At 37.1% G+C, this 26,455-nt stretch overlaps 1 protein-coding gene across 4 annotated transcripts in view; it reads right to left on the reverse strand.

The window, feature by feature from the left end:
* ATG7 (autophagy related 7) overlaps positions 1-26,455 on the reverse strand; it is a 107,789-nt gene that overhangs the window by 62,476 nt on the left and 18,858 nt on the right. For all 4 annotated transcript variants that reach the window (XM_063348041.1, XM_063348043.1, XM_063348042.1 and 1 more), the window contains exons 13-17: positions 23,565-23,759; positions 19,363-19,566; positions 18,997-19,112; positions 18,172-18,247; positions 14,885-14,965 (exon numbers count right to left, since the gene is read on the reverse strand). In XM_063348041.1, the coding sequence (XP_063204111.1) occupies positions 14,885-14,965; positions 18,172-18,247; positions 18,997-19,112; positions 19,363-19,566; positions 23,565-23,759 (672 nt within the window). The remainder of the gene's footprint in view (positions 1-14,884; positions 14,966-18,171; positions 18,248-18,996; positions 19,113-19,362; positions 19,567-23,564; positions 23,760-26,455) is intronic.

Here is a 26,455-nt window from a genome sequence, read left to right on the forward strand (position 1 = left end):
AACACTTCCATCTTCATCTCAATCATCACCGTCCTCAGATAAATCAACATCAGTTCAAGAGTGAAGGACAAAAAAAGGAGCTAATGACCAGGCAGTTTCACAGACGGCTGTTATTTTTTAGAATGATGATCCTTTCCAAAACCCAGCATGTGTAAAAGCCGGCACCTCTTCCAGCTGCCGACTCTGATAATCTCCTCCTGCCTCTCCCCCTCCCAACCACATACGCTCTTCCTGCGTATTTGAACTCTGTGTGTGTCTTAAATCCCTCCACGAGTCCCTCTTCACCACGTCATTTTTTTTACAAGCAACATTGCATTGCTCTCATATAATAATTTTCAGAAACTCATCCTCTGCAGATAGTGGGGTATAGCTCTACTTGAAAAAAGCTCCAGCATAAGCCCAACACTTATTAAACACCAGAGAATCTACAAGCAACTGCATCCGTGTAACTGCCCAGCCAAGGGAAAGGTACCCAAACCAGCCATCAGGCTATGGCTCCAGGACTCCTGTGCTCAAACAAATACCTGATTTTTCATTCTCTGATGTATACATTTCCAAATCAATTATAATATTGTGCCCATCCATGTCTTCTTATAGCTTATCTGTGCAAATTACATGCATCATGTATCTCTATTTTTAATTTATCTCATCCTGGTATAGTTCCTGCAGAATAAGCACAGGTAGAACACAAAAAGCTCTTTTTTAGAGAGCACTGTTGCAGGGGCTGTGGACAATCCTTCTTTCACTGTATATATTCTATCCTTATTTGGGGAGAGAAGCAGTAAGAGAAATTTGTACAGCTTACGTACTCCTTAAACACATTCACTCTTACTGGATGGACAAGTTCCCCATAACCAGTGGAATTCATTTCCTCTGGAAAAGACGACAAAAGCCACCCTGGAAGGACTGTAGCTTGTTCTACTGTGAAGTACGAGATTCAACCAAGTGAGCTTCATTCCAAGGCTTAAAGATGAACAGACCATCCCTGCTCCCCCTGCCCCCAACGAAGCCATTCGCCCTCCTTTGGCCAACACCAAGGGTTGGGGAGGAATGTGGGAGGGGGAGTGGTTTCATTATGAATTCATCTAACTCAACCAAAATCATAATTTACTCTCAACAATCTTACTCTTTTCTAGTTTAACAATTCCTAACCGTCTCAAATAACCTTTGCACCTATAAATCTTAAAACTGCGGGCACTTGCCCAGCCCAACAGCATTCCTCAGCTGAACATGTCCAGGGAGCTTTTACACCGAGTCATACAGGAATTCAGGCTCATTTAAAAATATATTTCTATTTAGCTGACATAACTGTAAGTTTACCAGTAAAAAAGAAACAGCATCTTCACTCAGATCTTCATGCAAAATGTCCATTTAGTAGCAAAATTATCTACTGCATACTTAGGTTACAAAAAAGACAAAAAACTGAAACAAAACTATAAAGAGAAGATAGATGTAGATAAACACACCAAGACAAACCCATCCCACTGTTCCCAATGCAATGCAGAGAACTGGACAACTTCAGCGTCCCATTTGAGTTGTATCTTCCTAATATTATCCATTATATATATTGTGAAATTGCACTATGGATAGATACATACATTTAATGACTGTTCTGTGTTCTGAAATTCTAATAAGCCAACCAGATGTGCAGAAGTCTCTTGCATCTGGCTCTTTGTGAAACACTGTGTACAGATATCAACTTATAAACTTGGATTAGGTTCACAGCCCTGCCTGTATATAATCCTCAAAGCTATCAGCATTATCAAATGTGTTGCTATTGCTTGAATTTGTTGGAACGACAATACAGACCTTATGAGACATCCTTTTAGTGATGTAGGCCAGATTATAGTTCATGCTATGTTGAAACAATATACAGGATATACACAATGAAACCGTAGCCTTATTCTAAAATATTACAGCTTATCAAAGAAACGCAGGGACAATAATAATATGTTTTGGTTTCTTCCCAGAGGTAAAAATCGCTAAAGATGTACACTACCTTGGGATACGCAAATATTATGAACAGAGCAGGGAAGCTTACTATATACAAGTCTATCAAATAGCCTTTAAATCTGGTTGATTTTGTAACTCAACAAACTATGCCTTGATCCTTGCTTCCAAAGAACCGTGACTCAAGCCTGGAGTGAAGATTTCCAGGTTTTGCATCCTCAGGAAGCACATGGCTTCAGTGTGCCAGGCTGCTCTGTATGAACTGCCCTGCTTTATTTCAGAGATGTGTTTAACCTTTCTGTATTCCCTGCCATAGCTATAAACAAATTCTTACGCACACGCAGAAAGCAGGCTGCATGACTACGCTGACACCCACAATGTCTAGCATTAGTTTTGGATGAATCACCTGGAAGGATTTTTATTAAATCCAAATGCCCTTTGTATTGTGATTAGCATGGAAGAGACTAGGAAGTCTCCCACGAAGCATCTTCTAAAATATTAATAAAACATTAACAAAATAAGATGACAGAATCATGAGTTGAAGGTATATTATTTTTGAATCTAGTGAACTTTAGTGGGTTTTTTTTGTTTGTTTTGTTTTTTTAAAGTTGGGTCGAAATGATACGCGTTAATATGACCAAATCTGCTGCTGTTATGGAGAGATTTAAAAATTTATTTTCCTCCTGTAGGAACTCCACCATGTCACACTGCAGACTTGCTGTGGCACTACAATGGCAAATTTAGGTTAGGGTAACAAATGTGACTGGAGAGACACCTGAAGTACAACAATACAGAACATTTTTCTTGTATTAGCACCCGAAAAGTCTGTACATTTATCAAAAGGTGTACTTGCTGATTATAATTATTTCATTTTTATAATGGGAACAGCCTGCTGAATAGAAGTACCTGTTAACTAGTTTTAAAACAGAGGTTGCAGCCACATGGCCCAGAGAACAACGTATCAGGGAGGCAAAGAATGACCTGGCAGCATCACTGGGCTTGTGACCTGAGCAGCAGCAGTACCACGCAAAAGGCATACTCCATAACAAAATCCCTTTGATACAGGCAGCAACTGGAAGAACATTTTGTCACCTTCAGGGCCTTTATTTCCCAATAAGGGAAATCCCAAAGGATCCCCCAGTAAGGGATCAACACCATTAATTTGCCCATGTCTAACCTTTACTACACAAATTCAGTAACGGCTGTCCTCTGATAAACGTGATGTGGCAAACATCTGTTCAGTAGCCACAGAACATAACTGAAAAAGAAAAAAGCAGGAGGCAAAATAAAACTCATCTCAGATTCCTATGCCAGGAGACCACACAGGAACACTCTGCAGGTCATCAGGAATAAAGCCAGTTAAGACATCAAATAGGCACAAAATAATTCTAAAAAATGTTTCCAGATCTAATAAGTGCCCAATTTGTTGCTGTGTGGAAAGGAAATTTTTCTCCTATTTAATCATGTCCAGCAGAGTCTAAAGGCCCACGGTTGGCATGAGTTTGCTTTTTCAGTTCTTAACAATTCTCCTTGCTGCTAACACCATACTTGGTACCAATGCGATCATTTTGAACAACAGCTTTACAGGGGGACAAATACTTGAGAGATACTGTAATTCTTATTATTATTGATCTCAAATTAGTTACTATCTGACCACAGATGTAAAAAAATCTCTCATGAACTTTTTCTGGGAATACATGTGTCACTATCCAGTCATTCAGTGACATGTCACTATGTAACAATTAATTTTCTCAAGCAGAAAAATCTTCAAAGCAGCAACAAAAAGAACCAGAGGATATAATTCTTCTGCCCGGCAAGGCAAGCTGGAGCAACACAGATTTATTAAGGAACTCTTATCTTTTTCTCACTTGCAGGTCACTTTTCACAGCTGGGGAGGAGAAATAAGAAGTAGCATACTTTCTGGATTTCATGTCTGTTACAAATACTGTCAGGAAAACCCACATTTTAAAGCCCCACTCTTCTCTGACACACGTCAGTCTCCTCGCAGGCTGACGCTATAACCTCGGTCTAGTCCCCATGTTACAGAGCCAGAGTTACAACTGATTTTTCACATCATGGCATTTTAATAGAACAAATGACTCTGTGGCTGCACATTATCACAACAGGGACAAATTAACGTATTGCTAAAGCCTTTTGTGTAAACGATACACAGTAACCCACTTTATTAGCAATCTTTTTATTCTTGTCTGTTTACTGCAGGAAAAAACCCAAATCTCATGGTAGGAGGGAAAAAATAGAGGCTTAGAGTAAAAGAACTTGTTTTGAAACGAGAAACAGATGTGCAGCCTTGGTGTTATATTCTTTTTAATAGCATTCTTCACAAAGAAGTCTCAATTGCTGGGTAGAAAGACGTTCAGAAAGAGAATCTGTCTCCAGGATTGCTTTATAGAATAAAAGTTAATATACGGTTAAGTAAAAATACAAAAAACAATCTCCTAATGCCAACAACCTGGCCCCTGGTGTAGAACTGGCTTGCATTTTATGCCTCATTTCTGTCACATAATTTTTTCAACTTTTTACCAGTGTTTACATTCGTTTCGGCTTTTTTGTTTTCTAAGCAGATAGCATCTGTAGAGCCTGAAACAGTGTTGTTTATTTTCCAGGAAAAATAAAATAAGAAATTAATGCTACCAGATTTATTATCTAAACTAAGATATATGGGTAGCCTACCTCCAAAACAATATGGGTAGTATGGTTTACACTCTTCCTGGCTTTAAACGTTTTCCACTCAAAGACGACAGCACTCTCAAAGGGGACAGATACTTCATGAAACATTGCAGAGTCAGAAAAATTACAAAATTCAGTGTACTATTTAGAAATTTTACATGCCTAATATATTTTTGCACGCTGCTAACTATCCAGTTATCGCAGGCAATGCAGAATTAATAGAAAACTACTGTGAGAGTTAGCGTGCTGAAAAGAGACATTTCAGTTTCAACAGCTGCTTGGAAAATAAGGGAGACACGCAAAAGTCTTGCCAGTTAAACTCTTCAAAGCTCAATGTACCTGCTATTAAAACAGGAAGTTCAGTGAAAGACCACAATGCTGTGAAGAATCCTCCTAAGTGAGACGAGAGCAAGATGAGGCACGTGAGCCATTGGGATCCCGGCAGTGGCACAGGCAGCACCGCTAACGTTCAGAATTTTATCAGAAGACCCCTAATTCTGGTTTCCTTAAAAAATCCTCAGCTCCTAGACTCTTGCCTTTTCATGAAGTTCTCAACTTTTATTGCGATTTGGTCCTAAAAAATTGTAAAGAGCTAATAATGTGATCCTGTAATACATCTATGAAAGAGAATGCAACAAAATTGAACTTTCTGAAGATCACGTAATGATTTTTGAGGGACTCTGTTCATGATACTAGAACAATAAAGTTTGACAATGTTACATGAGCACAAAGATGACCCTTCATCTTTTGACAATACTCCAAGTATTATCTTAATGTCTGTTTGAACGGTCACACACACCTGTGCGTTCACGCATGATTTAGTTTTAAGAACAAGATCATAAAACAAAGTTCTGAAAAAGGCTGTATTCCAGGTGCAAGCTGAAGAAGGCTTTTCTGAAAATATTGGAAGCTTATAAACCACAAGGCAAAAATGGCATCATTTTTGGCTCACGTCCAAATAATTAAAACATGCTCTGCATACACAATTTTCTCCTTACCTTCCCATAATCAGTATTAAAGATGAAAGCAAATCAGTATAATACCTTAACTAATCCAAGTACAATATGCTGAAAATTTATTTAAAAAAAGAGATTGCTGTTTTAATTTAGAGTTGGAATGTAGTGAAACAAACGTGTTTTGTCTGTTGCTATTACCTACACTGATTTCGAATTGCAACAGACAGAAAACGGAGTGTTAACTTACTGAAGAACAGGCCCTGAAAGGTCTTAGTAGGATTTTTTTTCAGCTTAGGACTTCCCAGTTTCTTCTTCTGAATAGTGAAAAGGAGGAAAGTAGAGTTCTTAATTTTTTAAGAGATGTCAGTTTAAGCAGGTTCTTGTCTACATTAAGTTCTCAGGAACCGTGTGCAGTTTGAGCTTGATATATAGAAATAACCTTGATGTGTTTTACATACAAGTAACCATTTTTCCTGATATGAACTGATAGACTAATAATATAGACAAAACTGCAATACTTTTTATTTTCTCTACTCTTTCCTTTCTAAAATAATTCTCACAAATTATTTGAAACATAGTGGCATCTTCAGATTACAGTCAATATAAGGACTTTCCAGTGGACAGTGTACAAGTTCAAGGTGTTCCCTGCCTGAAAGCATTAGTAAATAGAACTGAAGAGAGATAGAGAGGAAAAGACAATAAACATCTCTGTTTTAGAGACTGAGAACAGAGGAACAAAAGAGTTTTCAAGTTGACAATATCATTAGATCATCTGTCCTGACCTCTTTTAATACATGGCTATATCCTTCGGTCCCCTAATAGCCATCGCTTGCTATTTTACACTTGATGGATATTTACAACTGTATTTATCTCCATTCTGCTTCCTGTCCAAAATTTATGCTGATTAGCTCATCAGCAGTTACAGCATTTTTGGCTCCAGTTCATGCTGGCATTAGTCACTATCTATCGTACAGCATATACAGAAAGCCCTTCTTTTTCCCCAGTCACATCTGAGGTCATTGATGATTTGCGGTCGGATAATCTGTTTGTCACCCATATATACGGACAGGCATCTATAGCACAATTCGCATCTTTGCCTTGAAGAAACAGCCCAGAAAGAGCGTCCACTTTCCGCAGGCGATCCCTAATGCTGGGAAATGAAGCAAGGTCACTTCCCCAAACATCTAAGAAAATTATTCTTCTCACAGAAAAGCATCTGCCTTACACTGAATACCACTTTGGCTGTCTCTCCAATTTGATCCTGTAAAGCCTGAAGCAGCTCTTCTTTGCTGGGTTGACTTAAGCAAGCAAAAAGCCAGTGCTGACTGGGTACTGTTACGCTCCACCCAGGGCTCCCCTGCCGTCAGCAGTTCAACAGTAAGGCATGATCTGACAGACACTAAGCACCCAAAACTGCCACTGCCTTAAGTAGAAATTGCAGCTCCTCAGTAGTTCCAGAGCAGAAGATTTTTATACCTGGATGTGCTACAATACCTATGCAAAACAGCACTGGTAGAATAACATTTTCACCAAAACTACACATATTTACTGCATTTCATCAGTTGCAGTTATTTTACCATCTTTTCCAATTCAATTTCCTTTGCTTTTTTCCAATTTCAAAGAAAACAGAAGCACTTCTGCAAAGACACAGATACAGGCACCTCTGTAAAAATGTGGAAAAATTGAATAAAGGTTAAACTTAGACTTTTCAAAAATGCCTACACAGGCGTCTGCAAATAAAAGAAGAGTTGCCTAATAAAGTGAGGCTGATGATTTGTTAAGTTTAACAAAAGAAAATATGTATAGATGTAGACAGACTCCCATTAAAGGCTGCAATGAGAAGAATGCAGAAAAGCACACAAGAAAAAACTACAATAGTTAAAAATAGGAAGGTATTAAAAAATTATCTGGGAAAAGATGTAGCACCCATTCCTTTAATCTCATGAGACTGATAATATATCTGACATACAAGTAAACTCAAAATCATTAAAATATTACAACCTAACATTTTAGCATAATTTAAATATGAGATTATCATAAAGTAAGTTATTTTGCATAAAGATGAGGGAAAAAATAATCAGACTCTCATATCATCACCCAATTCCATGAAACAACTGTGACAAGACCTGACCACAGAAGAGAGAAACATGGATGCATTCCCATTCTTTCACTGCTGCGCATTGGCATTACTATTTTATGTGTAGAGACAGAATTATGGCTGAAATTGTCTAATGCACATAGTGCTGCACTGTATAAATCTGAAGTACTTACCTATCAAAATTACCGATGCAAAAGAGTGCTTTGGACCGTAACCTTGCATGCTTGAACGTTTTCATTCATGGGATTTAGACTTGGACCTTTATGTACCCTGCCAATTCTTCAAATTAGTTCCGTTTTTCTTATATACAGAAATACAACCTCCTCTCAGAAATATGAATCAATTGTTTTTAACAATGGCAGGTTTCTTCGTTCCCTTAAAAATCAAGATTCTAAAGTCAATTAAATTTAAAAATGGGAAAAGTCATTTTATTCATGGTGCAGAAACGATATTAGATGAGTGCAGTATTTTCATTTAAAGACTTCAATGAATTCTCTTATTTCTTTTAGTTCAGACAATACAGATTTCTGTTTAGATGGCCTTCATAAACCGTTCTCTCTCCCACTTACAACTGCTTAGAATAATAGCCTTCATCCACTGAAGATCACTGAACAATTACGGAAACATATTTTTACTTCTTTTAATGTTATTTAACTTGGAGACAAGTAAAATAGCCAATATCCTGGACCAGTCAATCACACCAGCTGCTTCTTGGACCAAAGTCTGGGATTCTCTTCAACATAGCTTTGATTCTACTATCTAACATGATACGCTGCCACATCAGCATAAATCGACATGCTACTTCACTTAAACATCAGCAAACAACAAACTTGCCAAAGAAAAGAAACACGGAATAACAAAATCATTCGTTTTCTTCTCTGAAGGGCAGAAGCATGTTACTTATTACTAGAAAGGGATTCTTAATCCAGCAACTTTACTTTTCTGAAACCAAAAGTAATAGCAACAGAATTACTGATTTTTTGGGGCAAAAGGAAGAGAGAATAAAACAAGTTTCAGAGTTGTCTGTTCTCTGTTCTTTTTTCTCCTTTCCACTTTCTCCCTCTCAAGAAATCTTAATCATTTAATCAGCGGAGTTCAAAACTTCCATTGCAAAGAACATAACATAGGAGAATGGCTCCTAAAACCGCTTTGCAGTAACCCTTAGCTATCTGTTCCCCTCTGCCACGAAGACAAGACCCCAAACCACATCGATTTGGCGGGGGATGTTGTTTTACTTTGTTATTTAGATACATTTTCTATTCCAAGTTGTATTTAAACTCCCTAAGATATCTAATGGTTGCATCTGCCATCCAGGAAGAAGTCATCTTAAGTGATGAAGACAAATGGATTGGCTAGAATAAAGACAATTATCTTAGGCAATAAAAAATGGTTTTGCTCAGCAAAACATGAAAGATGCAAACCTTCACTTTTCAACATTTAAATACAGTTGCAGACACCCACACTCAAACCAAGCGTTTTGAGGCTGCACGTACAGCCGCTAGCTTCTGGGAGGCGAAGATTTACTTATACTGAAGTCAGAAGGTTGGAAAATGCATCCTCCTCTCAGAGCTCGGGGCCCTGAACACAAACCAAATCCTCACCCATGTGAAAATATTTGGGTGGGTGGTTTAGCCTCACAACACAAAAACTGATCTTTAACTTTTTACGTTAAATTCATGTCAATTCTTAATACAGATAAATACATTAACAACAAACTAAAATGGAACAACGTCTTACTGATTTGTTGTAGAGAAACACACTAGTTTCTTCTCCTTAAGAGAAATAATAAATAGTAACAGCAAGAAATTAGACACTGCTGTAACTCCAACTAAATTACAACAGAGAATGAGAGAGAGTGATTAATAAGAAAAAAGTCTCCTGAATTCTTTTATACTTGCTACTTTTATCCTAGTTGAAGAAAAGATAACAAAACAATATTTGATTAAGATGCAATTTCACAGATATGGCAAAAGCTGAAATGAAGACACAACGGAACGTCTAAGAGCAATTGTTCATTAAAGATTTCTAGCATCATCACGTCTGAGGGAGGGCAGAAGAGGACAAGTAAACACTGCCAGCAGCTGTACTGGTTAAAGTTTTGAACTACCCTTCTTGTGATCTGGCTGAATTTTTACCATAAGATAAATCATCAAGTTTTGTTCCTTTTTTCTAAATCCTCTCTTCTGTTGACTTTGGGAGCCTGTTTGGTGTCAGCAACCTATGTTATCTATTAAACGTCAATAAACCTGCAACGCACCACTCTGAATAGCTGTGCAAAACATTCATCGTTTCTAACTCATACAACCTAGCCGTAACAGCGTTAACACAAGGGAACATCAACCTGCTTTCTGAATTTTAGTAAAGAGTATGATTTAAGATTGAACATAAACGTGTTCTATCTTTCCCCATGTTCCTTCCATTTACAGCCTTCACTGCGGAGCTGCGAGGTGCAAGGCAGTTGATTTGGCACTACTGCCTCCCCATAGGACTAGTCTGGGATGTTTCCAGTCATCATCATGGACTAAGCAAGGAGTAACAAGACCTAACTTCTCCACTGAACTACACACACTTCATGAAAACCACGGATTTGTTTTCAGACACAGGACGGAGGTAACGAGCTCTCTCCCACCTTATTAGATCTCAGTGTTGTTTTTTTAATTTCCATTTTTCAATTATCATCCATCCTGTCTGTACAGACGCCTCCCCACCTTCCTCAATGCACAAAACTGAATACCCCGCTGATTCCACACCCTCTTCTCTATTCACAAAATCGGGTGTTTAAAGTTAATGTTACTTTCCAGATTTCTGGGGTTCTAGATCATATTTGCCCTCCCCTAAGGGAACAAAAATCCATCATAATGGTCACCTAACCACGGCCATCATTTCTTAGTGAGTGACGTGCCATTTTCTTAGTACACATCACAGCTTCCTTCTGTTAGTATCCTTTTACTTGGGATAATCGACATTATATTTTATTGACTTTGTAATTAAAAAAAAAAACAAACTGTATTTTTGAAAAAGTAAGACCAGGCATTATTTTCAAGAATGCGCATCTTTCAAGCAACCAGCAGTAAAACGATCCTCGCTGTGACTAATTTTGAAAATATATTATTTCAATTCTCTCACTGAATTTAAAAGTGATATCCAGGGAGGTAAAACCGTCTGAGATTTCACAAGTTATGGGCCAGATAATCCTATCTTCTGCTCCCCCCAGTTAAAATGTCATATTTTCAAAGAGAAAAAACAAAAGTGATAAATTTCTGAAAGTCACTTACCATAGAGCAATTTTCTACGCCACCTTAAGACACAGAAAAGTATTACATTTAACCCAGTATGTTAAAAATATGCCTAGGTATATTAATGATGCATTCTTTAAGTCTGAATGAAATCTATCCAATATTAATACAGAGGCTGCACTGTACATAGAAGTGTCAAATGTTAACATATGTAAATTCAGGAAATAAGGAAAGTTATAAACTGACTCAGTTACATAGACTTAATATTACAGACAGCTACAGAAATAACTCTTTTTAAGTATTCTTTTAAATTTTTGCAGTGTTCACTTCTGGAGGACAAACACTTCTCCCCATTTCCTCCATCATTTCTGCAAGCTATGCAAGAGTTCGCTCTTAGTTAGTTACTGGGAGAAAGCAAATACAAAAGTCTTTTATCAATGCAGCCAGGGCAAATGTGAAGGGGTTTGCTGGAATCAAAATTAAATTTATCTCAAATGAAAAAAAAAAAAAAATAAAAATCAGTCAGTAACTGAACAGCGCAGGTTACTGTCATAACTGATTGGAACCACTTAAAGTAAAAATGCTTGCAAAGCAGATGAGAACAATGAAAGCATTGTTATGTCTACATGATGACAGATTTCAAAACTGAAACACTCATAAATAACTTATGCAACACAGGCACTTAGTAAATGTCACAGCAAAAGTATTTAATGTATTCCTGGGATGTTAAAAAGGGAAAACATCTGCAAGGGTAGGGAAATATCTTGACTGAAAACAGAAATTGTACCATAGTGCCTAGGAATACCATCCCCAATTCTAGCTTCTACCCCTTCATGAAACGCAATGAAATAGAAAATCATTTAAAGGTAATTAATCAAAATTACTCAGTAGTTTAAAAACTATGACGTAAGCTGCTCAATTTTTCAGCATACTGTATAGAAAGCTGAGAAAGAACTTGAAAATCAGTAGAGATACTTACACTGCCTTTTTTTTTATTTGATAGTGGAGATAATTACATATCAGAACAATTTCAGTTGGGGAAGGAGAGAAATATTTTTAGTGAAAACAAGGTAGCTTTTGAACTCTGGAGGAAGTAATATCTGTAAGCTATATGTGAAAACAAAGTATATTCAAGTTGTTTAGTAGCAATAATCTTTTGTGACGTTAAACTCTGAATCTATGAGGTCTCCTAGTTCATTCCATGACACACAAGGAGGAGGAAGGAGAATAATAAATAAATTTTCATTACCCTCATTAAAACATAAACACTGGCAACTTTGCATTGAAAAAGATATATATTTTAACATTAATGTTCCAAGGCTTTAGCCAGTTGCCTGCAAGGACCAGGAGCACTCAACTTTCCTACTGGATTGTAAAGCTTCTCACCATAATATTATGAGAAAATACCCTAATTTTGCTCTCAAAAGGGTAAACAGCTTAATTAGCACAGTAAGTAATAAGCTTAACATTCTTGTTCTGTAAGTAAAGCAGTTGTTAGAAATAAGTATCTATATTAAAGAACTTCAGACTCTCCCTTCTCAGTAAGAGAATAAGTTTGCCATGGCAGAGGAGGTGGATCAGAAGAGCTTGCGCTGCTCCTCAGACCTACCACTCAACTGGCAGCGCAGCGCTGTTCGCCCTGAAAGAGGATACTTTCCATTCCAGCACATGCTTCTGCAGAACCAGAATAAGACGGAGGGGGAAATCATACAAGGAAAATTTGGCCCAGAATAAAAATAGATTGGTTTCCTGCTGCGACCATCCCAAAATTCCTGAGCAATTGCCTGCGGGAAGCTTCTCTGGCATGCAGCCTGTTTAGGACAATTCTGGGTAAGGAATAGCTGGCTGCTTGGACGTCTGGGCTCTTCGGCTTCAAAAACAGAGAAATGAAGTCATGACTGTGAGTTGAAATGAAATGGAACCTAATCTCTAAACATGCAGATCATTAGCAGATTCTCCCAAGTCATCCAGCTGTACTGAATGGCTTAAGAATGTACTGGAATTTTTTTAAAAATTCCTACTTCATTAGTTTCATGTTTTAAGAGTTACAGAGTGACATGAACTCAAGAAAAGAGAATGCTGACATAAGAAAGAAGAGAATTAAAAAGGTACCAGCAAATTCAATTATATCAGAAAAGCCACTTCTCTCCTGCACTAAAAGTTTGAATCTACAGTAAATCTGACATAGATCAAGATGAAATTATGCTAAATCGCCACATTAAAAAACCTATCCAACACACAGGCTACAATTAAACTGTAATTGGATTTGTCATTTCAAAGTATTAGCATCAGATTTCCAGATAATACAGGGTGACATACTCTTATGCTGATAAACAGAAAGTTAGCAAAGTAAACAAACGCTATGTTTCTACTGTAAGGAAATATGTGCGCCAATGAAGCAACCTTTTCAGCACAGAAGTAATGTAATACCCAAACCACATGAAAAGTGATCTCTCTGGGAATAGCACAGCTGCTAAAATCCAAGTCAGTTTTTATTAAATCATCAAGTCTGTTTATGTAAAACAGGGCTCTCTTAAAATGACCTCCAAGAGGAAATGATTTGCTAACAAAAAAAAAAATTATACCTGCATTTAATTTATCTACATCGATGTACATTATTATTGTTTTTATGTATCAATACATCCTGGATTGGAGATAAAAAGGAAAAAAAAAAAAAGGAAGAAAGCTTATTCTAGCAGTTTAACTTCTCACGCTCCACCATCATAAAGTTTTTCCTTTTTTTTATTTATTTTACTTTAAGTAACACATGTAGAATTTCTGCAAAGCATACTTCTGGAAAAGATGAGAAAATAATCACTTTTAGCTACTGCTGAGTTTTCAGCTATTCAAGAGGGTCGATATGTGTTTCTAAAAATAACAGCAGTTTTAAGTTCAGTGCTTCAACTTTTGAGGAGAAAATGGACATTAATAGTCCTTCAAAACTTCTCAAATGCACCCAGACAGCCTAGAGAAATAACAAGAATATTGCAGAAGGTGACATTGTGCAAGGCCTTAACAAAAATGATACTGCCTCAAGAGTTTTTGATAGCTGTTTGAAAGAAGGAGGACAAGTGCAGTGAAAAGAACAGAAAGAACTTCTTGCAGTAAGTCTCAAGGTACGTAAAAAAAGTGAACTAAATTAATGGCGCTCCCAAGCAGGCCAAATCATGAGTCAAAACCTCTGAATCTGCATCTTGAGATATCCCAGTCAAAACTTGTTGCACTTGCACTACATGGCCATAGAAAACTTGCCAGAAAAAACTTTTCAAGGCCACAGTACAGGAAAACAGTCCAAGACTGAAGAGGAGGCCTCACACAGAGACATTAGTGGGCTGCCCTAGTGCTCTGGCAAGGCACAGCCCAGATCCTAGCAACAGCTGTAAATCCGTGAGGTGACTCAGGACTGTCAACACTAGCATCGAAATGAAACAGTTTGGTCAATAAAGAAATGTTATGGAAGTTTTTTTTTTTTTTGCATAAGTGTTCTTTATATGCTTGGTTTGTATCATAAAGCAGAAATTTAGACGACTTTGCATATTTGTAACGATACTGAATTCAAGAAGCTTACTTATTGAACATCAGAAATAATTTCTTAAACAGCTAAAAATAATACCAATTTTATTCCTTCCTACAAAGCTAAAAGATATTGTCGATATTTACGTGATAAACTTTTCAGAAATGTCTTGGCCCTAATCTTTGCTTGGTTTCTTCAGCTATGACTAGAACATTTATGTGGACATAGCACGCTAATAAGTGATGCCAAAGAAATTTGGAAAACAGCTAAAAAAGAACAGTGTGCGGGCAAAAGGGCTTTAGTTGAAGTGAGAACACAGGTTCCAAGTCCTAAGGAATTAAGAGAAAATGTCAAATACAAAGCAGTCCTCAGCACCCCGAGACTGAGCTAGTGCAAGACCATTCTGTACATATAAATAAAGCACAGACAAACTCGGACTTACTTTGGTTGAACAGGCTGTGCACTTATCAAATGCCAGGCTGACTGGAAGAACATTATCAAATCTTGATAAAAATCCACGGATCTAGAAGATGAAAACATTTACAATAGTATTTTATAATTACAAAAAAATGTTTCTAAAATCCCACGTGAACTGGACACATACATTCAATACAAAGATTAAGTGGCTATAAATAGGGTAATACTGTTCTAACACAGTGACCCCCAAGAACACCGGTAGTCAATTTACACTCTCTATATTACTGCTTTTCTATCTACAAATAACAGCACAACTATCTCAATGCAACACTATGTAAATATAAATAGTGGCACAGCACCACCTGGAGTTTGACTTTTCTGATTGCAAAGTTTGATCAGAAATAAAAAGTCATGGTATAACCAGTTAAACACATTATTTTTTTTCCCATCTCTGTAATATATAATCTGAAAACTTAGCTGTTGTGCATTCCTAAATTACGTTGTTAATATGACATTACTGATAACAGAATTTTAAAATTCCAGACCATTTTTTCTGGAAACAGAGATAGCACTGAAAACACCTTGGCACAGGGTTTGATCATTTAGACTATAAACTCTTTGAAGTACTGATCATCTTTTTACTCTGGGCTTTTACAGGTCCACTACAATGCAGAGACAGCACTAAGAACAGAACTTAAGCAGCTCTGCAATACAAATAATAATGCCTTAATTAATTCTATTACAGAAAATAGTTCCAATATAGACTCCACAAATTTAATGCAGTTGAAATGGCATAAACCTTGGAAGCCAATAGCAACTTAAACAGTGTTAACACTAAGGTATTTTTGCAGAAACACCAAGCCATACATAACATTAGAACAGAAAAATACAGTCATTTTTAAACAAAACCCACACCCAGGAAAAGAAAGGAAACACTAAATCAAGTCTTTCTGATACCACATTGCTTTGTATTTCTGTTACCCTAGGAATTCCGAGATACTTCCTGGAAATAAATTCAGTTCATTTACGACAGACTAAGGCTATGAACGTGCAACATTTACTACCCACAAAAGAATACCTTCTCAATAGAGGACCGCTGCATTCCGAATGAACAAAGAACACCACAAAAACCCGCACCTGAAAGTAATCGTTAATTCTAGACACCTGGAGAAAATATTGCACTGATTGAGTTGATAAGATGGGTGACTGCTAAGAGAAACCACCAGTTTGTAAAAGGATTAGATGTCACAATATTTGAAAAAAAATGTCTATTTTCATTTTATACTTATTAAGGTTATACTTGTGTTAGGAGAAATGTCTAAAATAGAAGATGTTCATGATACTAAATGTAAATGACACATTCACTAAATGTAAACATGAAAAAAGATATAGGGTTGACAGAAGTCATAATTCAATGAGAAGTTTTCCAATTAAAATCCGTATTTGATATGGATCATATCTCAAAGCATAGCACAACACAGAACACCGCCACAAGTAAAACCATAGCGGGTATAAAACAAGTCAGACAGGACTGACTGGACAGTTAACATCATCGGGAAAAACATGTACTGTGACGTCATTATTTTTCCAGCAGAAACAGTAAACTTACTAAAGTTTACTGGGAAATATTCTAAAAAAAATATTACCACATAATGTAATATTTCTAGCTTTTTGTTGGGGAAAAAACCCAAACTTCTTCACTCTCCCTTTTTAGATGTTAAGGGAAAGTTCAAATTACAGATGTGTTTTCCAGAGGTCTGGAGCACAGTCACCATTTTGAAACAAAGTCCTTGCATATTTATAAGACTCACAAAGATTCAACCATCAGAATTACTGAAGTTATTTCTAAAAACAAACTGATCCAGCATAAGTAAAATCTCTTTCATATTATCATCCCATACAATCACAGGAAACATTAAGGTAATTACAGAAAACTATCTGGAAACTAGGACATTCATTTTTCAATTAAGAATGCAAAAACTTTTCCAAAGGTAAATCAGAAGGGAGAATCTGGATCATCAAATGAACAAGATTTAGCTTTCTCTTCCTATTGGGATATAGGAGGACAACCCCCCCCCCCTCAGATGTACTGCAGCAGCTGGCAGAGGTTGGGCCTGGCTGACAACAGCATTAGTGTATTAACTACAGAAACCCTACAGGATAAGGGTATAACTTAGTTATAATAAAGCACTCTGACTAAACAACCTGCCAGTCATTGTGAAAGTTACAAACTTATCAATTAGTGCCCAACCTGGAAACTGTTGAGAACCTTCCAGGTGAGGTGATTAGGAATGCCAGCGAGGACATAAGCCTGGGAGTGAGGGAATGTGAACAAGTCAATGGAGAACTGGACGTTCCCTACCAATCCCACAGCTGACAGCGTCCACAGGAACAAGCAGAAAAACTTCAGGTGGATGGGAAAGAGACTCCTGAGAGAGAACTGGGGAGACTAGAGAATTCCGGAGAGAACCCAGGGAGAACCTAGGGGACCCCACTGCACAAAATGTGTACCCACGTGTAAAAAATGGTTACTACATAAAGTTATAAATGAAATTAAGACTAGTCCCTGTGCTTACCTGGATGTTGCAAAGAAAACATACTAGTAACTTTATCTTTTCACTAAGATTCATTCTTAGTGCAAAAAAAACCCAAAAAACAATAGAATCTAAAAATACCACTTAGAAAACAAATGATTTATTTATACAATGGAAGCATCCAAACGGAGTCACTCAGAAAAACAACATAAAGAAAGATTCACAGAATACTTTTAGTCTCCAGTGACGGTATCACAGGGGATATGACTGTAAGATTAGCAGGCAGTTTTTTGAAGGACAGTATCAATATAACAGATTTGAAAAATGGTGTCTTTAACACATTGGTAACTAGAGTTTGGGTTGAGCAGAAGAATGAAGACTGCTTTATTGCACCAGAAATGCATGAATATTTTGGAGAACTGTAATAATTGTGAGCCGGCCGTATTTGAAATTTTTTTCAAACTCAGAAGGAGATGCTCATATTGTGAGCTCTGATGGGGAATAGAAAAGTCAGAGGTTGCCTTATTCACACAGTCTGTTCCAAGTAGGTAGCGGGAATTGTGTGTCCACAAATAGGACAGATACAATGCCAGGAACACAACTACCTTGGCCTGTGTGATGGATTTCATTTATTTATTTTAAACAAACATCGAATTCAGTCCTTCGGGGAATGGAATCAGCATAGAGTATGTTTTTGTTAAGGAGGCAAAGTCTGTGATGCTTGCCTTATATCAGTTCCCAGCTTTTAAACAAAAGCATTTACTCACAAATTATTTACCTGGTGAGGAACAAGTCCAAGAGAAGTAGGTGGTTCATTCATTCTATCATCACTGCTGCTGGCCACAGCGTAACCACTGCCAAAAATCCAAGAAGGAAAATCAGAACAAGACAACATACTGAACAGTCAAAATTTCCAGCAAGCTTCAAGACATTCTGTTGCAGCTTACAGTTTAAAATCTGGAAAGGAACCTATCTGGAAAATCTGTTTCACAGTAACTAAAACTGAGCATGGGAATACAAAATCCCTTTTTCAGAACCAGTCTTAGAGACTTGTAACATACTCATGTCCAATTGCTAACTCACTTTTTCTTTCACAGATTTTAAAGACAGAAAACAAGCCTAAATTTCAGGTTACAGAATTTCAGAGTAATTTCTGTATCAAACTCACTTAATTTTTCATTAAGATTTTGCACTACTTGGCTTATCTTGAAGACCTTCGTCTGACAGAAGTAGTTATGATAGCCCCTCATTACACTCAAACACTCTCCTGAGCAAAGGAATGGCAAGATCCACTAGCAGGAATACTTTCCTCTTTTGAAATATTCTCAGTACTTTTCTACTTTTAAACTCAGAAAGAAAGAAAACTCCCAATTCCCAAGATAAAAACTTAAGGTTTGATGAATCAGTTCTCTCTTAAACACTGTTAAATAACAGTAATATAGTAGATATGCTCTATACATTACATTAATTTACAGCCAACATTACACCTTACAAAATTGTCCCACTTAATGTGTACTTCCTCCTCCTTCTCCCAAAAGATTATATTAAACACATCTTATTTCTCAGAGAACACATTTTGAACACCAATCCAGAAATGACTCACCCTTCCGGATGCTGTAAAACAGACACCATTAACTCCACTGCAAGTGCTCCAGCTATCATGGCTAGTCCAGGTCGACTGACCGTGCACTGCTGATCCAATGTCCGATCCCTGGTGGACTACAAAGACAGACAATTCTATAGGAAAGAAAAAAGTAGCTCAAAAGTAAGTAGCTGCCCTACTACACAAAACATCTTTAGTTCTGTGCAATTATTTCTTTGGTCTTCTGAATAACAGACAGGCTACTTCTTAATCCTGTGTACATCAACATAAAACAAAACCCTTTATGAAACACCATTTAAAGGAAATAAAAATTCCAGTCACAACAAGAGAGATACATAATCACCATTTGCATAAGGTTCTACTCACATCCCCTGGTGCCACAACATCATTGCAGAAGTAGCAACCCAGTTTGTAGCCAGGGATATTTGAAAAGAGTGATGATCCCAAAAGATCAGAAGAACCAGAAGCATTGCTGAAACATGAATCACCAGATTCTTGCTGTTTTGGTTTCTTTAGTCCGTGTCTCATAACAACAAATGTGTCAAATCCCAATGCAGCATTGATGACCAACTGTGAACAATAAAGAGAGAACAACAAATTTTAAGTGAGCCAAAGGGGAAAGGAAAAAAAGGCCTCAAGACTTTATTCACTGTAAATGTCAAAAAAACACCCCACATGCTGTAGATGGACGAGCCACTTATTAACTGCGTATCTATCACCCTAGCCATAAACAACGGATTTTCTGATAGGCGCGAAATTCCAGTTGTCAAGCATTTAGAAAAAAAAAAAAACAACCACCAAACCTAAAATTTGTTTCAGAAATCCACAAACCGCTTCCTTTTTCTGTGTCTTTCAGGGAAATTTGATACATATTACTCCCTCTAATTGTTACACAAACCTATGCACACTTGATGACAAAAAAAAAGGAATAGGAACTCCATAAATGTGTTCTGCCGGTTTACATCTGAACCTAAGTTCATACCGACTAACATGCAATGTCTCACTAGAGTTACTGAAGCTGCTCTGCACTGATATGAATTAACATCTGTATATCCAAATTTGGCCCAATATTCATACAATTATTAGTATTGCTATTGGAATAACTTATTTTGGTTCCAGCTCAGACGTTATTTTTGAGTTTGCTGCATATTCTGTATATTCCTATTCTTTAAGTGCTAAAATATTCCAAGTGCCATTTAAGTACAACAGTGACTATCAATACCAAGTATTCATGTCATTTGAAATCCTTTATGTCGTCTTTGCAGTTCACTGTGGTTGGAAACATAACTCATTAAACGCTCCTATGTGACAGAGCAATGAAACGCAAGTCTGTTATCCAAATAAAATTCTGCTCAGTGAGGAAAGCAATTAACGATTACTTATGGTCTTCATATGCATCTGTTTAGTCCCATGGGGAGCACAAACAGCTGCGGTACACAATTACACTGTCATCATTTTCACTGTTCTCTTCAGTTTGTGACAAGTGCTTAGAGTAATCTGAAGCTATATACGTTATGACCTAAATATCATAAACCCAATACTTAAATGAGCATATTTTACTGAACTTACAAGCTACGATTTAGACACAGGAAAAAGCAAAACCAATCATACAGTAACGACTAGACAGTAAAATATAAAGGAAGATACTATACTGCTTCATATGCAGATATTTTAGACAGAAATTCTAGTACAGCAGTTTGTCATTTTTCATTCTTATAGACAGGAATTATTTAAAAGAGGGACTTTGAGGGAAGCCGTCAAGAATTAGCCATCTTAACTAGTAAACTTATGAGTTTCATCATCATTCTTGGTATTTGAAACAATTTCTGGAGTTTTGATACAGAGGCTATCGAAAAGTGTATCTTTTGGCATGTGTTTAAAAAAACCTAGCAAAATTTTAAAAGTTCAAGTGCTCATCAGGAACAGGGATTTAACGTCTGACGCACGCATTTAGCATTTGAGTTCTGTGTTTGTCTAAGACACTTGTTTTGGGAGGAAGGACTGCAAGAAGATCAAAGATCATCAGGGTGACTGAATGATTACGTGGGGAAACCAACTCTTATTTCTACCCATGTACCCCTCACAGAACTTCACACGGATTATCACTCGCATTGGTCTTCATTTTCTGTGTGCCTGTTTTGAGACCTCGGGGTCCAAACTGCAGCAGTACTTCAGATTTGCAGTTGTCATGCAAATTCACATTTGATGTTCTCATTAAATGTTTATCAACATGAAGTACACTGAAAAGCAGACACTGAGTACTTCAGTTTGGATGCCATGAGATTTCAGTGCTGTGCGTATTCAGTGACCAAGAATTCCACCTCCTCACATGAAAGTGATGTTATGAAAATCAAATTACTGTGATGCAGTCAGATACGCTATGCCAGTGAATATCAGAGAATCGTCACAAAGAAATTACAAAATTTGTCCTCAAAGTATGATTTGAATACTGTAATGCAAATAGAGCGGAGGACTGTGGGTTAAGAAACGTGGGAGGAAGAGTTTTGCAGATAATTAAAACAACCCTATTCTGACTGAACCAGGCAGCAGAGGGCTGCACATGAAACTGCACCTATTGCTTACAACTACCAGCCATCATACATACAAAATAGTAAGCTGGCACTTTCCAGTTTCAATACCCAGCTTTGCAAAATTACTCTATGTCATTTCTGTGCTGTTTTTAAACAAAAACAACAACAACAAAAAACATTGCTGAAAGCCCACAGGTGCAAACTGCAGGAAAGACAGTAGGATTAAGTAGGAACTGATTAAGTTATCAAGTTACGTACACTCAATTACACCTGAAGGTGTACTTCAGTGAAGTCCACACTAAAGGGACACACTGATGTTTTCACTGGCAGTTCACTGGCAAAGTGAAGTTCATTTGAACTACAAAGCCTATTGCTCAGGATCAGAAATCTATTTAAAATAAGGAAAGAATAAAAGAAAAAAAAAAAAGGACATAAGATCTTGGCTTAAAAAAAAACCCAAGAGAAACGTCTGATTTGGAAAAAACCTGCTTGCAAAGCAGGTGCAGAAGAAATTTACTTAAGTTCAGATGAACATAAACTTCAGGAGAAAGGGGAATATACTTGCAATTTATATGATAAAACTAGTCTGCAAATACCAGAAATCTGCATTCTCTCTTCTTTCTACTGTCCAGTTTTTTTGGAAATAAATATCAACACAAACAGAAGAAATCACAAATAACTATTAGGAAACTAGAGCTGCCAAAGCTGAAAAATCACAGAAGTCAGGAAATACAAAAATCAAAGATTGAATATCAACATTGACTGAGCTGTGTCACATGTATGTTTTCTTTTACTGTCGTGTCAAGTTCACAACTTAATAAATTGCTATGAACATCATCACATTTATGCCACACAATACACAAGATGTGAACTGTGGTTAAGCTGACATGTTAAAAGTTTAGTATTTGCATTTTCTGATTTTGTGCTATATTAACTGAGCAAATAAGAAACTGTATAATTCCTGAATGAATTAAGAAATACCAATATTACTTGAGACTGTTTACTAAAGTCTACATCATGATAGCAAGGGAAGTTAATGTTCAGGATAATTTAGTTGTATTCTTCAGCAAAACCATATTTTCAACACTGCATCAACTTGAAGAAAGATGCTGCTTCCAGAATCCTGTGTGATTTAGAGAGATTTCTTTGTTAGTTTTATTTCTCAATCTGGTTCATAAGACCAGGTCTATATACTGACCACAAAAGATGTTTTAACATTTTGACTACGTAAGCATTTATGCATATGGTCTCACTGATCTCATATACAGAGTGTAATCTATAAAGCTTCAGATAATTATTTTTTTTTTAATATAAGAATTCACAATCTTAATTTCATGTACTGCAGCCCTGTCCCTTCAATTTTTTTTTGCCTGTAACATGAGGATATTACTTCTAAGATACAGAAATACCTGAGTAGGAATCATAGGCAGAGTTTGAATGCATTGGCTCAGCACAATATGGCTCAGCTCAGTATGTTTTCCAGTAAGGCAATTAGGAAAAAACCGAGGTTCTTCTAATTTTTCACTTTTGAGATATATTTTGAAAATATGGTTTCAGACAAGTTTTCACAATTCACATCCGCCTATCAGCCAATCATCACTCTAATGTCTTTAGTCTTCCTTACGATGATTCTCTTACTATGAAATTATTTCTCTTAGTATTACTATGAAATATGTACCCTTGGAGATGCTCAAAAGATACTGACTAGACAAGACCATGAGCAACATGCTGCAAGTTGGCCCTGTTTTGAACAGGGAGTTGGACTAGATCACCTCCAGACATCTCTTTCTACCTGTATCATTCTGTGATGTAAGTTTCCATTTCCTCCTTTCAACATTGTCTTTTTGTCTTATACAGAATCTGTATAGGCTACAGGCTATAGAAGGCTACAGAAAAAACCACAAAATTTCTGCACAATCACAAAAGATTGGTGATATATTTCAATTTCCCGTAAAGTTATTTTAGGTATACATAGCTGGTAGATATGCAAGAGCTGAAATACAGTGACAAGGATATTAGCAAGGCATGGTACAATACCTTCCTCTTGCTGGCTGCAATGACAGCGGGAAGCCATCGACTCTCCCTAGTGTCCATTAGTAGGAAAACAACATCATGAGCATCAATAAGCTCTTCCAGTTTAGCCACATCCTTCCGAGCCTGTGCCATTGTTATTTCAGAAAAATTCACTGGGTGGCCTGGCATAGGGATGCTCATGTTGTAGCCTTCTGAACTCTAGATGGAGACAGACAGAAAGCAACATATTAAAAAGATAACCCTGTGACTAAATAGAATTATTATAAAGTTTAATAGAAAACTATAGAGTACAAATTCAACTACTGTTTGGCAGAATGGCAACTTTATTCTTCACGTCTCTGTATATCAGCGCGGTTCACTAAGGCCCACTGCTAAAATTTCTGAGGGTCTCAGCTGCACTATTTACACAGAGCAGCTCAACGCAAAGGCACTGGTTTGGGTGATGAGAGCAGACCCACCATGTACAGGTGCTTTGGTGCCTGAACTAACAAGCCCAGTCTCTCAGATGGTCTTACTAGGTCTGGCAAATCACTAGAAGAAAGCTGACCTGCTCCTGATCCCAGCGGTAACAAACATCACTACAAAAGCAAGCAGACAGATCTTACATATGATTATGATCATGCTGTTAAACTTAGATAAAATCTTTGAGCTGGATTATCTTTCCAGCCACTTCACACGCAATGTTAACAGGATGTAGTTTATATTTCTGATATTGAATATTGACTCAATTACAGTAAGACAGATGTGAAGTATCACACATTCTCTTCTTTGTTTTGAATTCTTTACGAGAAGAACAATAGTGTCGAATGATTTGCATGTAATTTGACCAGCCATATGTGAAGTTGATATAGAAGAAAATCACTTCTGAGACTTGTTACTCCAGTGCTTGGATGTCTGGAGGCTTGCACTGTGCAGATGCTGAAAGAGCCTGTTCTTATTGCAGAAACATATGTCTCTTCCAACTCCATATTTGGGCAAGGCATATTGAGCAGAAAATGGCTAAAGAGCCAAATAAGTATATACAATGCATATACAATGCAAACAATTAACTCACTCATTTGGAAATACGTTAACACAATCTGCTAGCCATCTGCTACAAGAGAATAATGGATCCTTCATATACGTTACAGAAGCATAGGCCTTGCCAAAGCCTCCTTGCTTGTCACTGGGCTGTAAGAACTAACAATTTAAAAGCCAAAATTTAAAAGCTAGATGAACCAAAATAAAATTACATGGGAAGAGAGGAAAGGAACATTGGCGGAACGTGCTTTTCTATAGACCAATTACATGTACAACTCCTAAATCCAGATGAGCCAAATAACCAGAAGGGTGAAGTATACATTCTAAACATCATAAATACCCCTGAAGATAAAAAAGAAATAGACACACAGGGCAGCCCGGGGAAATGAATTTGGGTAATATCTACATTAACCATACCAAAGGATGTACCTTTTCTTTTCCTCCATCTTCCTCCCTGCCCACCCCCTCCACCTCCAAGGGGAAAAATGCAGAGTCCACAGTGATCTCGTATGCTGTTAACAGGGCAGCTCCACTGTGTCCCAGCGAGGACAGTCTGGGCTCTGCATCACCAGCACAGACATTGCGCACTTAGGGGAGGAGGTTTTATCTCCACTATCTCCTCCAAAAAGCTGTGGCAGGAACACAAAACGTAATCTATGCTGTATACGAGTAATGTACTTACGGATGACTCGTCAAGCCCCTGTACCGCATACAAGTGCTGATTTAATAGATAAGTATAACTGACACTGTTGCTGACTTAGGAGGTCCATTTTTGTTTCCAAAAAAAAAAAAAAAAGTAAACAAGCTGAACACTAGCTGCATAGAAATATGTTAACAAGGTTTGTAAAATACTAAAATCTTACTAGAATTCAGAAAAAAAAAGCTCTATCCAGTGACTGTATCTGTAGGAATATATAAAAGCGTAGAAGCTTCAATAGCTTTAATTTTATTTGAATAACTGTCCCTTGAAAAGAAGACACCAGTCACTAGCAAAAGTGGCCGCGGTACACTTTTGCAGCCAAACACTGGCAAAGGGTACCTTATGATGGCACGTGCATATTATTTTAAGGAGTAGTAAATGTGCATATATCCCCAAAAATCGATCTCGTCCATTCCACAGAATTCCAAAATCTCAGGGAGTCTCTATGTGACAAAAAGAATTTTGCTTGACTGCACGCAGAAAGGCTTAGATTCTCAGACCAGAACCTTCATTACTAACAAATGATTTCAAATGCCTCCAAACTACGCAAAACAAAATAATATTTAGTTACCACCTTATAAAGTATTAGAATCACGAACTTATTAAAAAAAAGGGACTCTATGTTGACACGTGCAAAATGATAAAAGATAATGGACTTTTCAACAGCTTCACTCACAGCTGACCAAAGCTGTGCTTGAGGCTCCAGTGCTTTTGGTTTGGATTTTTTTAAAGCAAACAGACGTCAAAATATTGCAATTGGTGGTGCTACCATAACCTTCTCTTTCATTTTTATTCACATTTCTATTAACTTCCTGCATTTTTTGTTAAACCATGACTCAGATCACTTAGAAGATATCTGAGCTCAATATGTTAAACCTGAACAGAAGCGTGCCATGGGTAGGTACACAGAAAATCAAGAAATGTGATCATTAAGTTGTTCTATTGGAAATACCTACATAAAGTGGCAGCCCATGCAGTACAGTACAAAGGATGATTAAAATGCTGAATACACTGGAGTTCCATGCCAAAATACTTCAGGAAATGATTGTATAAGAGTGTCAATAAAGTTAAATTCCACAGCAGCTATATGAATGACTCTGTGCATTACCTACTTGTAATGAAAGGCTGTGAATCCGTAAATTCTGCTATTTCCGAGTCCTCCCTTCTTTTTTAT

This window comes from Chroicocephalus ridibundus, chromosome 10 (assembly GCF_963924245.1).
Source record: "Chroicocephalus ridibundus chromosome 10, bChrRid1.1, whole genome shotgun sequence".
NCBI classification, from domain to species: domain Eukaryota; kingdom Metazoa; phylum Chordata; class Aves; order Charadriiformes; family Laridae; genus Chroicocephalus; species Chroicocephalus ridibundus.